This window comes from Amblyraja radiata, chromosome 9 (assembly GCF_010909765.2).
Source record: "Amblyraja radiata isolate CabotCenter1 chromosome 9, sAmbRad1.1.pri, whole genome shotgun sequence".
NCBI lineage: Eukaryota > Metazoa > Chordata > Chondrichthyes > Rajiformes > Rajidae > Amblyraja > Amblyraja radiata.
In genome coordinates, this window is record NC_045964.1 from 22,120,935 (window position 1) to 22,136,831 (window position 15,897).

At 39.6% G+C, this 15,897-nt stretch overlaps 1 protein-coding gene across 1 annotated transcript in view; it reads right to left on the reverse strand.

The window, feature by feature from the left end:
• Positions 1 to 15,897, reverse strand: part of dcaf5 (DDB1 and CUL4 associated factor 5) — a 58,941-nt gene that overhangs the window by 16,002 nt on the left and 27,042 nt on the right. The window contains exons 5-6 of the mRNA XM_033026857.1: positions 11,538 to 11,667; positions 10,153 to 10,366 (exon numbers count right to left, since the gene is read on the reverse strand). Coding sequence (XP_032882748.1) covers positions 10,153 to 10,366; positions 11,538 to 11,667 — 344 coding nt within the window. The remainder of the gene's footprint in view (positions 1 to 10,152; positions 10,367 to 11,537; positions 11,668 to 15,897) is intronic.

A 15,897-nucleotide genomic window follows, 5' to 3' on the forward strand; every position in this document is an offset into this window, starting at 1 on the left:
TTATTTTTACAAATTCATATTATAATTTCACCTTCGTATGCCTCCCAAGAAACCCACACTTACTTTCACTCTTTCTCCTTCAACATTCCACAACAAGTTCTTAGAATTTCTCTTTTTTTCATTATCTCTTTTTTTGTGTGAATATACTGTCATTATGGGTGAAAGAAGACAAATGAGAAAGAAACTAGTTTAGGTCATCAAAAATAAAACTGGAATTGTGGAGAGACTAAGGGACATTTGGTTTTGTTCACCGAGGGAAGATAGGAGTGGAGGAATGAAGGCCTGCAGAGGATGACTGGTAGTAGAGGAGATAAAACCCAAGTGGTTTTGTTTCACTACATATAATTCATAATAAAACGAGTCATATGTCATCATCTCTACAAGAAACAGGAATGAAAACCAATACTGGTTCTATGTTGTTCAAAAGGGAACTGCAGATGCTGGAATATCGAAGGTACACAAAATTGCTGGGGAAACTCAGCGGGTGCAGCAGCATCTATGGAGCGAAGGAAATGTTTAGATTTCCGAGTCTGAAGAAGGGTTTCGGCCCGAAACGTCGCCTATTTCCTTCGCTCCATAGATGCTGCTGCACCCGCTGAGTTTCCCCAGCAATTTTGTGTACCTGGTTCTATGTTAACTGTTACATAGCCAGGCAGGAAACGGTAGATGCTGATTTACAAAATAAAATAAAATGCTGGAGTAATTTAGGGTTCAGGCAACATTTCTGGAGTACATGGGTAGATGACGTTGTGAATCGGCACCCTTATTCAGACTGATTGTGGGAACTGGAGGCGGGGGGGGGGAAGTTGGAAGAGAGGTGGGGCAGGCCAAATCCATAGTTAGATAGGTGAGGGAGGGAGTGGGGTGGTTGACTGGCAGATGGTTGGACAAAGGCCAGAGATGAAAGACAACAAGTCTGAGATATAGTAAAGTTAGAAGATGTACAAATTGTGAAGCCAGAGGAAAGAGGGAAGAGAAATGGGAGAAACGTGTGTGCATCTAGGTGGCACGCAGGGCATAGGGGAGGTGGGGAGGGGGGTGGAGAGTTATAAAGGGTGTTAGGTTAGTACCAAAAATTGTGGAATTTAAGGTTAATGAACCAATGTACAATAGATCATAAGGCTCGGTGACAAAAGTATTAGGACCAACATTTCACCATTGCTTGTTCACTCATCCAAGTCAATCAAGTGTCACAATTTCCTGCAATTTGAAAAGTAGTCACATCTAACACACAGAAATGAAGGAAACGTCAAACATGCAGTCAACCTAACAATATGGAGCAGAATGAAAAACTTTAGCTCCATTATTCTAACCCTATGGATTGTCAACAGGGTTGTATCATTAATTCTCAAAATGCAGCACTTTGAATAAATAGACTTAATTTGCTAACAGTGATAGGTTGTCACCAAGTAAATGCATTTTTTGCTGAGAATGTTATCATAAAATAACTCTTGCAATAGTTTGCACATATCATAACTTTATCATAAAAAAATTAAAATTGCATCACAAAGTAATGAGCATAAATTGTATGCCGAGGTAGAGAAGTAAATGGATTTAAAGAAAAACCTTAGTTCAGTAGGTCCATTCTGAGGAAGGTCAATGCAGGGAAGGAAGCACAGAAATTTATAGGCAAACCAGAGTAGATTGCCTAAACAGCAAAGGAGATAGCAATCCAAGTTCGGTAAAAGGAAAATGCACAGGAAGCCCGTTTCGCAAAGGATTTGAGAAAGGTGCAATGGGTTAAAAAAAATGTGAAGCAATGAAAAAATTCAATATGAGTGCTGAGAATGAGCGGAGAGTCAGGTTGAAAATATTTTACATGAACACGTCAAACTCTTGGGAGCCCAAAGAGATGAATGAGAGCATGATAAACTAGACATGATGGAAAGCAAAGTATTGGAAATGCTGACATTTATGGAGAATGGAATTTTGAAGGTCAGTGAGAAAGAATCAACAATATAATTGCTTTTGGATTTGACAAAGATATGAATGCGTGTTAAGATTTATAGAATGACAGTTTGAGAGCTTGATTTGGAGTCACAGAAGATTACATGATCAAGGCTGATACAAAATAGATTTTGAAATTACTAAAAATTTATGCTGGTATTTATACAGTAATGTATACACCTATTAAAATCAGGTAAAGTATGGTAGATTGCAGTATTTCCCATTTGAGTAAAATGTAGACCTAATGATTGTGGGCTTCATCATCCAATTACCAATTAATATGACAAACATTTTATTTGAAATGAAACCAGGAATTTTGCAGTATGCTCAATGAGACCGACAGACAACTCTTCTTTTACAATGTTAAGTACAGATTACTTGAAGTTATTTTTTTCTATTCAGCACATATAACCATTTAACAATTACAGCACGGAAACAGGCCATCTCGGCCCTACAAGTCCGTGCCGAACAATTATTTTCCCCTAGTCCCATCTACCCGCACTCAGACTATAACCCTCCATTCCCTTCCCATCCATATACCTATCCAATTTATTTTTAAATTATAAAATCGAACCTGCCTCCACCACATCCACTGGAAGCTCATTCCACATAGCTACCACTCTCTGAGTAAATAAGTTCCCCCTCATGTTACCCCTAAACTTCTGTCCCTTAATTCTGAAGTCATGTCCTCTTGTTTGAATCTTCCCTACTCTCAATGGGAAAAGCTTGTCCACGTCAACTCTGTCTATCCCTCTCATCATTTTAAAGACCTCTATCAAGTCCCCCCCTTAACCTTCTGCGCTCCAGAGAATAAAGACCTAACTTGTTCAACCTTTCTCTGTAACTTAGTTGCTGAAACCCAGGCAACATTCTAGTAAATCTCCTCTGCACTCTCTCTATTTTGTTGACATCCTTCCTATAATTGGGCAACCAAAATTGTACACCATACTCCAGAATTGGTCTCACCAATGCCTTGTACAATTTTAACATTACATCCCAACTTCTATACTCAATGCTCTGATTTATAAAGGCTAGCATACAAAAAGCTTTCTTTACCATCCTATCTACATGAGATTCCACCTTCAGGGAACTATGCACAGTTATTCCTAGATCCCTCTGTTCAACTGCATTCCTCAATTCCCTACCATTTACGTCCTATTTTGATTTGTCCTGCCAAGATGTAGCACCTCACACTTATCAGCATTAAACTCCATCTGCCATCTTTCAGCCCATTCTTCCAAATGGCCTAAATCTCTCTGTAGACTTTGGAAATCTACTTCATTATCCACAACACCACCTATCTTAGTATCATCTGCATACTTACTAATCCAATTTACCACACCTTCATCCAGATCATTGATGTACATGACAAACAACAGTTGACCCAACACAGATCCCTGAAGCACCCCACTAGTCACCTGCCTCCAACCTGACAAACAGCCATCCACCATTACTCTCTGGCGTCTCCCATTCAGCCACTGTTGAATCCATCTTGCTACTCCTGTATTTATACCCAACAATTGAACCTTCTTAACCAACCTTCCATGAGGAACCTTGTCAAAGGCCTTACTAAAGTCCATATAGACAACATCCACTGCTTTGCCCTCATCAATTTCCCTAGTAACCTCTTCAAAAAATTCAAGAAGATTAGTCAAACATGACCTTCCAGGCACAAATCCATGTTGACTGTTCCTAATCAGACCCTGTTTATCCAGATGTTTATATATATTATCTCTAAATATCTTTTCCATTAATTTTCCCACCACTGAAGTCAAACTAACAGGTCTATAATTGCTAGGTTTACTCTTAGAACCCTTTTTAAACAATGGAACGACATGCGCAGTACGCCAATCCTCGGGCACTACTCCCGTTTCTAATGACATTTGAAATATTTCTGTCATAGCACCTGCTATTTCTACACTAACTTCCCTCAATGTCCTAGGGAATATCCTGTCAGGACCTGGAGACTTATCCACTTTTATATTTTTCAAATGTGTCAGTACTTCTTTTTCTTTGAATCTCATAGTATCCATAGCTACTCTACTTGTTTCCCTTACCTCACATAATTCAATATCCTTCTCCTTGGTGAATACCGAAGAAAATAAATTGTTCAATCTCCCCCATCTCTTTTGGTTCTGCAGATAGCAGTCCACTCTGTCTCTCTAATGGACCAATTTTATCCCTCGTTATCCTTTTGCTATTAATGTAGCTGTAGAAACCCTTTGGATTTACTTTCACCTTACTTGCCAAAGCAACCTCATATCTTCTTTTAGCTTTTCTAATTTCTTTCTTAAGATTCTTTTTACATTCTTTATACTCCTCAAGCACCTCATTCACTCCATGCTGCCTATAATTATTGTAGATCTCTCTTTTTCAGAACCAAGTGTCCAATTTCCCTTGAAAACCATGGCTCGTTCCAATTTTTACTATTTCCTTTCAGCCGAACAGGGACATAAAGATTCTGTACACTTAAAATGTCTCCTTTAAATGTCCTCCATTTCTCTTCTACATCCTTCCCACACAACTGTTTGCTCAGGAAACAATAGGAAATACATTCAGCTTTGCAAATGTAGATTAAACCAATAATGTGAATTCAAAATCTTAAAACAGATAAGGAATTACTTGAAACAAATGAGTCATTGCAATTTGCAACCAGAGAGAGCGGGTGATGAAATACTGTAAAGTGTATAGCATAGTAATTGGACTTTACTGCATGCAAGACTTTTATGGCCTAGTGCTAATAGTTTCACAATCAATGTGAGCATTCTAAAAAGTAATGTTCCAAAACAAATGCTTAACCCAAACAGACTGGCCTATACCATTTGTTCTGAAAATGCCCAGGTTTAGTTCAAAACCAGTCTAAATCTAGATTACCAGTGTTTAATAGGAAATATACAATTAACAGCTCCCACAATGTTGGTCTCCTAAATTCTTCTTGAGCCTCAAACAGAAAAAAAGCCACTGTTAGCTTCCCAAGCAGAAATGTGTTCAAATAAATTGAAGGAACTATGAAGAATATATTCTATGAAGTGCCTTTATATAGTAGCTTAAATTTAAATCACAGGCCAAACGCAGGTAAGTGGGACTAGTCCAATATGCCAACTTGTTCAGCATGGACAAGGAGGGCCAAAGAGCCGGTTTCTGTGCTATGCAGCTCCATGACATCTTTAAAAGATACAACTTTCTATGGAGAGGATCTTTCCCCAGGCGAAGAAATCTACAACTAGAAAAGTCAACATGGTTATGTATGAAATAGGAACAAGGAGAGCGCTTGGCCCATCAAGCTTTTTCTGCCATTTAATAAGATCATGGCCAATCTGATTGTATCCCCAATTCTGCAAATTCTGGCAATTTTTCACAGGCTGCAAAGCAAAGTCAGGCAGCAATGCTGGCGATAGTTCAACCCTCCCTGATGAACTTAACACATTCTATTCTCGTTTTGAGCAGATGGCTGTCCTCTTATCTTGTAACCATGTCCATGTTTGAGATTCTCTCACTATAGGAAACATTTCACCATGCACCTTGTCACAACCCTTGGAATGGTATGATTCACCAAAATGTATCTGGCCCAAAGACTCAGATTTACAGAACATGCCAGGTACAGAGGGGGAGAACAGACGCCAAGTGTTGAAAATCTGACCGACAGAATTCCCCACTTCAATGTGCAGGAAAAGGAATCTGCAACCTGCAGTGGTCTATGAATCCACTAACCTCCATTAGCACCATCCAGTACATACGGAATGAACTGATAGACCGAATGGTTGAGGCAAGTACAAGAAAGACATTCAAAAGACATTTGGACAGATACATAGACAAGAACTTCATTTCTTGGTGACAACTTATTTTAGCAAGCAAAAGCCCACATTATAATTTGTTTAAGGCAATCAATCCATAGAGTTTCAGTTGTGCAATTAAAATATTTTTTGAAAAGATGCTTGTCAAGGAAATATTTTGGGCTGTTTTAGCCTTAAATGCCTCCTAAAACTTTAAAGACTGAGAACACATGACAAAAGTAAATGTGCAATCCAAACACAAAATAATTAAAAATCAAAGTTACTTATGTAGCTATAATAAATGTAATCAAATGAAAACTAAACATCAGTCAGCCAATTAATTCAGTGAAGAAGAAAAAATGCAATAAAGAATAACATAGTGCACTGGAATACTAAACTGTTGCACCATCTAGTGCTCAGATATCTATATTACATATACTAATTAATACTAATACCCTGGAGATTATGGACCTTTTTGTAACGGATTTTGGTTACAGCGGACGGAGGGTCCTTACAATAATTGGATACCACTGTCCCTTTAAGAACACAGGCTGTTAGTTACACTGTGGAGATCATAGAAATTGACAAGCAATTGCTTCAAACGAAACGCAACAAGTCAGGCAGCATCACTGGAGAGCATTGATAGCTGATGTTTTGCGTACAGATCCACTACAGGATTGCACCATGCACCCGACTGCCATGAGGCCGAGAACCACAGGGGGGCCGGAAAACACAGCACCAATGTTCACCGCCACCCCCAGTCTCTCTGAGATCGGGACCAACAAAGCTACCGCCCACTGCACCACCACCTCAACCAGATCAGTCCTACTGACATTCACCACGAGGTTGGGCTGCCAACGGAACGCCCGGCCGACACTGCCTTCCCCAGCTGGTTCCAGGCCAGACATACTGCCATCACCACCGGCCCACACTGTCTACCCAGCCCACACGGTCTACCCGGCCGTCCCCAAGCTGGACCTACCAACCTTCACCTGCAGGCTGGGCTGCTGACACCGGTCCGCACCACCTCCCCGGCTGCATCCAGGCCAGACCTATTGCCAGCTTACTACTCGGTCAGCAGATAATCGGCAATAAGGGACATCATTCCCTCCCATGGTCTGTTATAACGAGGGTTTACTGTACTTAACATTTTTATTATATTCTGAGCAATGGGAACAGAGTTGCCAACTATTACAGGTTTAGTACATGCAGCCTGGGAGATACATTAAAGGATTGGCCACTTTTTATTTTTAATATGAGCATGTGTATGCAAGTTGTTCTGAAGGGGCTCGACCCAAAATGTCACCCATTCCTTCTCTCCAGAGATGCTGCCTGTCCCGCTGAGTTACTCCAGCATTTTGTGTCTATCATGTGAATGCAGGATAAGGATACATTGGTGTACAGGAAGACGCAACGTGCTGGAGTACGTTGAGAGGTGACGTTTCAGGTCGGGACCCTTCATCAGTCTGGAGAAATGTCCTAACCCAAAACGTCACCTATCCATGTTCTCCAGAGATGCTGCCCGACCCATTGAGTTACTCCAGAACTTTGTCTCTTCTGTTGTAAACCGCATCTGCATTTCCTTGTTTCTATGTAGTTGTATCTTTCAAGATAAGACATACCCGATTGCAGATCTGTCCATAATAATCCCCCACCATCCTTGGTTCATCTATCACCTACTGGCCCATCTCACCCCCAGTAGGTATATTGCAAAACGTACCTTCAGCAGCGCTGCAGTTCTGCCGCTGCCCGTGTGCGCGACTTTGGCGCCTTTGAGAGGGGGTGGGTTTAAAACGCGATTTTCTCTAGGCTGTTGAAATCGATGTTGTTCAGCCTACTTAGTTGCTGACGAAAAATCGCTGCGAGGTTCATTCGCTGCAGGTATTTTTAAACTAAATTCGGTTATTTAATTGTTATAGTAAATTAAAAATCATCCTCTAAAGCCGCGAACCCCGATAACGGGACGGATCTCATGTAGGGGACAACGGAAGGTAGGTTGTTTATTTTTACATTAAAAAGGGCTTCTTAAGATCCCTTTATACAAAATTTTATGTTGCGAGTAGCTGACTTGGGGGCCCATCTGAACCGGCAGTATCTTGAATGCCGACATGGGGTACAAATTCACCGCAATGGCAGCGTTCTAAACCAGCGCGTTCCACAAAATCCCATTTAATGGCTGATTTAAATGGCCATTAATTTACAGCAATTGAACACTAATTCCCTGGCCTATAAATTAATGTCAATGAGATTTAAAAATCATGTTTTATTCTGAATTCTTGTGTGAATGTTCTTTGGACACTTAGGCTATTTAAAAATGTTAATCTTTCCTTAAGAAATGGATAGATGTTTAGATCTAGTAATTGAATTTTGGAATTAGCTACAATTGGGTAACTAATTATATGCTTTAATTTCAGGTCATCCAAGTAAGATTGTTTAATATTTGTTTCAGAATGCTTCAATCTATAATAACTGAACATTTCTTTCAGTTCTCTTAATTTTTAATAAAGTTATGGGCTTTAGACTGTCCTCGATCACAGCTTTTGTGTTAAGTCAATGGAAAATCAATAGGGAACAAGATGCTAATTTCCGATTATGAAAATGGCCATAACTTTTTTAATACTGAAGATATGAAAGTGAATTAGGTGTCAAATTAAACTTCTTTTTATGCTTTATCTGATGGGAAAATTGCAGACTTGATTTTTAAAATCTCAAAATTTTGTAACATTGCTACCCCCAGTGTATCCTCTTCGTACTGGCCATTCCCTTGCCATTCAGTCCTGATGCAGGGCCTCGATTAAAAGCATCAACAATTCCTTACACTACTCCTCCTCCAAACACAGATGCTGTTCAATTTGTTGAATTCCTCCAGCACGTGTTTTTAAAAAAATTTGAAAATGACATTAATATGCCCCACACCTAGCATTGACAAAAATTGCAGAAAGTGTTAACTACAACCTATATTTTAAGTTCCCAATAAAATGAGAAGCAAGTTCCACATGGGAAATGTATTAAATGACCCAAATGGGTACTACGGTGTTTTTATCTGCTTGAGCCTTAAATTTCCAACATGTTACATAACTGGTTGATTTTCAATGCTTATGGAAGACTTCATGGATCATCTGCGTCACAGACTTCTCATTGTACAACAGGCCCATGCCTTACTCTATGCGCTTGCAGCATGGGCCTAGATAGTCACTGGCACCTTTGGGATGGGGGTGGTTAATGCACAGTCAAGAAATATGCTCACCCCGTCCTGTTCTCCATAATGTCCCTCATTCCTGAGCATATTTACTGAGCTCTGGAAAATGCATCCATGCAGATGTGACACAATTCCCATGGCAAAGATGTACCAGCTGAGATTTCTGCAGCCAACTAACACCAGGAACCATGTATGACACAAATTAAGGCAGCAGTCCGTGTGAAAACCAGATTACTACCTTTTTTAAAAAAAAGAGAAAACAAATGCTCTAAATGTCACTATTTTGGGGAGCTTCTGCTTGATTTTTCATAACCTGCTTCATGCTCAAGTGAAGGAAGAAATTCAATCTCCAGGTCTTAATTATCATTTCCAAACATTCTGTGCAGGCTCTACATCAAAATAAAAATGGTTCTGTAATGCATCAGTGCACAGCATAGCTATGAATAACAGGCTCAGAGCGATCCGCTCTTTTGTCGTCAGTGTAAGATCATTTTGCACAAGTAATGTTAAAATGGGGGATGGTATACAAAAAGAAATGAGAATTATCACCAGCAAATTGTATCACCCGTCTTTACAGCCCCATACATCTACTGGTTTGCATGCTGTGAGCTACATTGCTCAAATGCCAAATAGTATAACTCTTCTGCCAGCTTATAACATGCATATTTTTGTTCTCATTGTCACCTTTTGCGAAAGGCTAAATCACTGCTCAGCTTTGTTAGAACTCATTAAAACTATGCCACTAAATATAATTAACTAGATCAAGTTAAAAAGCTCACTCAAATATAGATCTCTCTCCCTAGATAGGGAGACACAAATATAGCAAGTTAACTAGACATTACTAACATACAGATGCATTGAACAATATCAACATAAGTTATTGTTGAAATACATTGAAAATATGTCCTAGATGTACATTAAAGAAACATAACCATCTCACTTTGAGAGAATCCAATCTCAGATATATTTACTTCACCCCATTTAATAGTAACATTAAGAAAAGAAATTCATACGTGCAGACCCATGACAATTTTGCATGCAGTTCTAATGCTATTCGACAAATTCCGAAAGCAAAATTTTCCGCATGATGGCATATTTATGCATCAACACCATAGCAAATGTAGATTAACTGAACAATTGAACAATTTCTTTTCATGCAACATTATGTCAACAGATACATACTCCAATTTCCAAACAGATGTGACTATCATTTACTAAACAGCTTTCACTTACTTGATCACGATCTCCAGCGAAGCAGCAGCTCTTCATGGTGCAGGAGTTAAAATAGCCTTGGTTATCAAACTCAAACACCGACTGTGGTGAATGAATGTCGTATAACACTGGAGGCAGACGACGGCGTAAGGCTAATAGCTGGGTCCCACTGCTGTTGAAGCGGACACTCATGGCACTCTGCATGGGAAGTTTCCCACCATAACGAAGTAATGAGCTGCATTAATTAAAACAAATGGTTACAAAAAAGGTTATCCACAATAAACAAACATTTGAGCATTTATCAGTAATTACTCCAAAATTATGGAGAAACGGTATAAATCCATCTGCTTGGCATAAACAACCATCATTACAGCGCCAGAGACCCGGGTTCAATCCTGACTTAGGGTGCTGCCTGTATGGAGTTTGATCGTTCTCCCAGTGACCTGTGTGGGTTTTTTCTGGGATCTCCAGTTTCCTCTCACACACACACCAAAGACGTACATGTTTGTAGGTTAATTGGCTTGGTACAATTGTAAATTGGCCCAAGTTTGTGTAGGATAGTGTTAGTGTGCTGAGTGTGACTCATTGGGCCGAAGGGCCTGTTTCCACGGCGGTTACATCTTAACCATTTTACAGTCCACAAATAATTGAAACAGAAACCAACATCAAAGCTCCCATCTGAATTGGCATGTAGTAATATGGCCTACATATAGCAAACTAGTTGAAACTAGTGAAATATAATCAGAATGAACTGTAAATACCAAACGAGTCCACACTTCACATTTGGATTCAACTCAAAAAAATCCCGAATTTAGTGTAGGAATATCTTGTATAAAGCATTTAGGTGTACAATTTATTTTCAACCAGTCTAAAGAGATGCCCTAGAACTAAAATGAATGCAAGTTATGAGCAATAATTACATTTACAATGCAAAACAAAAAAATAATTTCAACACAGGCAACATTAGGTCACATGGCAAAAGATTAATTTCTGGCCTCACTGATGAATTCAAGAACGTGGTCACAATCCTTTGGCTAATCCTACAAATGAAACAAGGTGGCCTGGTAATAAGCAACACCAGCATGATCTGCAATTTGTTTGGTAAATTATTTCAAGAAGAGCTCAGAACCAAATGTCATGCAGCCTGATTAAGTATTGCTGGATTAAGTACAACCCACATGCCAGAGCCTGTGTATGCAGTGGCTTGGAAAAGTGGTGCGACACGACAAGAAGATTAAGTACTGCAACTTTTTATTCAATATTTTTATTGTAATCAACTAAATTAGCTCCAGGATTATAGTCACAACACCCACTTCTCCCTAAGTCAAATAATTATTTACATGGATGGCCCTTAAGTGACAAAGCAAAACCTCCAAAAATAAATTACGAGCCGAGATGCATTTCACCTTCGTGGCTTGCGAATGTCCCAAAGACCTACACCTTCTTTAGAATTTGCAGTGGCCAGAAGTCTGGGTTCCGTCGGGTTAAACATCACACTGTGAAAGGCCGATGGATAGTTTGCCAAACAAAAAGGCTCTGAAACAAATAAAGATAGAGGTAAAGGTTAACAATTGTTTATGCTGCATTTTTCGTCACTCACCTTAAAAGTGTAAGCAGATAATGCAGCACTGAGGGCATTTTGTGAAATTCAATACTGCCGTCCATCATCATATCCAGAAACAATTTAAGGATTTGAATTGTTGGGGAAGCTCAGAAGTGGCATCTTAGACGTTAACGGCTCCGTTAGCGGCTGTTACATTACTTAACTCTGCACCTTGGTGATTGCCAGTCACCCCCCCCCCCCCCGGACACTCCTCCCCCAGATAAATTGCACTACTACTACTGTATGTACGTAAATATATTTATTGCTCATTATTCTATGTTCGCTCTTCTGGGGAGATGCTAACTGCATTTCGTTGTCTCTGTACTGTACACTGCACAATGACAATAAAGATTGAATCTGAATCCAAATCTGAAACCAGTACAAAAAGTGCACTTCTTTATAATATGGTACAAATTAGATGGCCTATGACCAGGGTTCAAATTAATTCTGTACTTTACCACATGAAATTCAGGAATTAAAGACAGGTACATTAACATGAATGCTGTTGTTATATAGCAATTAAAGTAGGTTCATATGTTCATAAGTTGTAGAAGCAGAATTAGGCCATTAGGCCCATCAAGTCTACGCCATTCAACCATGACTGACCCATCTTTCCCTCTCATCCCCATTCTCTTGCCTTCTCCCCATAACCCCTGACACCCGCACTAATCAAAGGATGCTAATTGTAAATAAACAAATATACCCATATGTTTCGACAAGTTTAAATAAAATTAGTACTGAGACAGAATCCATTGCAAATCAATCCACTAAATCAGTATTATTAGTTAATAAACAAATTAGTCTTCAAATACAAGATTATTGGACAACAAACCTATTTAAAAATATATTATACCATCAGATTATTTCTAGAGTATGTTTAACATGTATTACAAGAAATTGAAGAAGTGCTTTGATACACATTGGAGGTCTATGACAAGTTCCTATTTTTACAGGCTCAGTGGTAGAGTAACATAAATAAACCAATAACTTGAACCAATCTCTGTCTCACTTTGTATATCTTCCCCAACACAAATTATGAGGTCATTTCAAACTATTAATACTGTATTTTAATTAGCTGTTATTTTTTTGCCTACAAATTCAGGACAGGATAATTTAATAATCAGGTGCAGTAAAATAAATTAGAAAACAAGGACAATGCAAGAACTTTAAATTATCGCTCTTCAGCAACATAATCTGTACATTCTATTGTGGAAGCATTCTTCTACTTTCGATTCTAATTATTTCACTTTGATATATTGTACAATTCTTAGACCTATCCTCTAAATCAGAAACAGTGCTCGAGCCAGGATTCTACTTTCTAATAAAACTGACAAAGTGCTTGGGTAATTCAGAGGATCAACAGAGAACATAGATAGATGTTTCGGGTGGGAACCCTTCTTCAGTTGTGAGTGAGTGGGGTGGGGGAAAGAAAACTGGAAGAGAGAGCGGGGAAACGGAGGGTGGGGACAAAGCCAGGCTGGTAAATAGGTTGATGCAGGTAAAGGGGGGGGGGGGGGGGGGAGGGGGGGTTTGATAAATAGATGATGGTCAAAGGACAGAGATGAAAAGACAAAAGGTTCGAGACAAAAGGATTGAAGAATTGTGAAGCTAGAGGAAGTAATGTAGGTGGAAGGGGAAAAATAGGTGCGAGTTATGTGTGGCGGAACACAGGGAAGGGTGTTGTTGTGGCCATTTGGCTTTATCTTGTGTGTCATAAATGATGGCATTTGCCCTTAAATTTTGCCAGCCTGTAATTATGTGGGTGGGATTTATTATGTAGTCTGTGGCGTGTTTGCTGCTGGGATACTTGCGCAGAAGTTAGATTTTTTAGTTTAATTTTGGAGCTCAACATGGTAGGAAGGAATATCCTTCGACCATGTGGAGCGATGCTGAGACACGAGGAGTTTTCTAACGTTTAAAAGCGATATGCTGGAGTTTGACGAAGATTAAAGTGTACGAGTCAGAGAAGGTTGGATGAATATCTTACTGTTTTTCTTCAAAAATAAAAAAACTATTAATCAAAAGACTGTGTAATGAAGATTTATCTTTCGAGAAGCTCTGTAAGTCTCGTGAAGAGCTCACATGCGTAATACGACATTCTCCTAATGCCATGCTGTCTCCTAAGTGGCTAGAGAGATAACAGAGTGACCTGTTGAACAATATAATAATCTGCCACTACAGGTGTTAGGGGGAAGAATGGGGAATCTTTCTAATGTTCACGGCTGAGACAATTTGAACAGTGATCAAGAATGCAAATTATACAGCTGCCAAAGTGGTGCAATTTTTGCTCACTATCTCAGTGCAATCCATTCTATTGATTAAATGAAGTAATGTCCTGCCTAAAAGGCTGCTGATTTGTAAATTTGAAATCCAAGCGCAGTTTGTGTGATTTGTTTCGTCAAGGATTGGTATGTGGTGGCAAGAAGAAAATATTACATTTTAAACTTATTAAGGAGTGTGTCAGTAATGGTCTTTGATTTTCCTAATTGTATGCTATAACCAATTTGGAGAAATATCACGATACATTCAGATCTATTTTTTCCAGTTTTAGCAATTTCTTGCGAGATCACATTCATTGATCGCTCAGCGTATAGATTAGGATTAGGTCAAAGACTACGAAGCAGAGAGCATGAAAGCTATCGCCAACCCAAGTTAAAACTTATTAAAATGGAAGGAATGGTCTCTCCAATTATTGTATGGGCCATTCGGAATCCTCAGACAAGGGAAATGGCAGTGGCGATAGCTGCTGCTTTTTGATAATTGAAATCGCCTTGGCACAGGTCTGCTCTCCTGACTTGAAAACTTGCTCATAAAATGTAGTACCTTTCATACATCATCGAATTCACCTCTACCATCTTGTCGGTTTACATATCATCCCAAGCCAACTCCAAAGTGGCACTGGACAAATTATACTCTGTCGTCAACTATACTTGGTCAAATACACTGAATATCAACAGCGGTGACTGCAACCAGACTAACTTCAGGAACGTACTATCCAATTAACATCAGCATGTCACATGGGGTCTTGACACACTTGACAACTGCTGTACCACCATCAAGTATGCCTATCGCTCCATCTATTGCCCTCATGTCAGCCAGGCTTAACATCTGTCAGTGCTGCTCCTTCCCTTACAGACAGAGATTGAAGTGCGAGACACGGACTGAGAAAATAATACAGCAGCGGTCTGAAGAGGTTGAAGGCCTGTTAAGTGGGAAGGCTAGAACATGTTCAAGACCACTTCATTCAGCCTGAATGAGTAAACTTCAGTTGTCACTGGTCTCATCATGAAAAGAGTTGATGACTGCATGCCGGCAAAGATAATTTGGGGCTATTATAACTAGAGACTTTGGATTAACAGGGAGATTCACCGTTTAATAAAGTCCAGCTTTGTGGTTTTCACAAAGGATGATCCTGCACTGTACAGGCGGCCATCTACAACCTGTACAAGGCTTTCAGGCATACCAAGGAGAATTCCAACACAAACCAGAGGGTCAATTCAATCAACCGAATGCCAGGTGATTGTGACAAAGTCCAAAGGTCATCACAAGCTGAAATCAAGGGGAAATCAAGAACTGGAGGGCACAGGTTTAAGGTGAGAGGGGAAAGATATATTGGGACTCTGAGGGCCAACCTATTCACACGGTATATGGAACAAGCTGCAAGAGGAAGCAGCACAAGCAGGTATAATAACTACATTTAAAATACATTTGGAGAGGTTTGGAGGGATATGAGCCAAACACAAGTAAATGGGACTAACTTAGATGAGACATCTTGGTCGGCATGGACAAGTTGGGCCAAAGGGTTGGTTTCTGTGCAGTATAACTATCTCGGGTAATCTCTGTCATCGACACATCTCTACTGGATGAGCTTAATGTCTTTTTACACCCGTTTTGAACAGGTAAACAAAAACTCCACCTGTTGCATAGACCATCCTCCGTTGGCTCGGTCCCATACATCTTGGTGGCAAAAATCAGATCTAATTTAGGGAGAATAACATTTCAGAGAGATCCCAATTTCTCTCATCAGTCACCTCAATACTGGAGAAGAACTAGAGTGGAATCAAGTCATCCTTGATCCAGAGGGCGTATCCAGGAAGATCTCACTAGCAACACAATATGTTGTTTCAGTTTCACTGCTCATATTGTCTGGATTCATTTGCTAA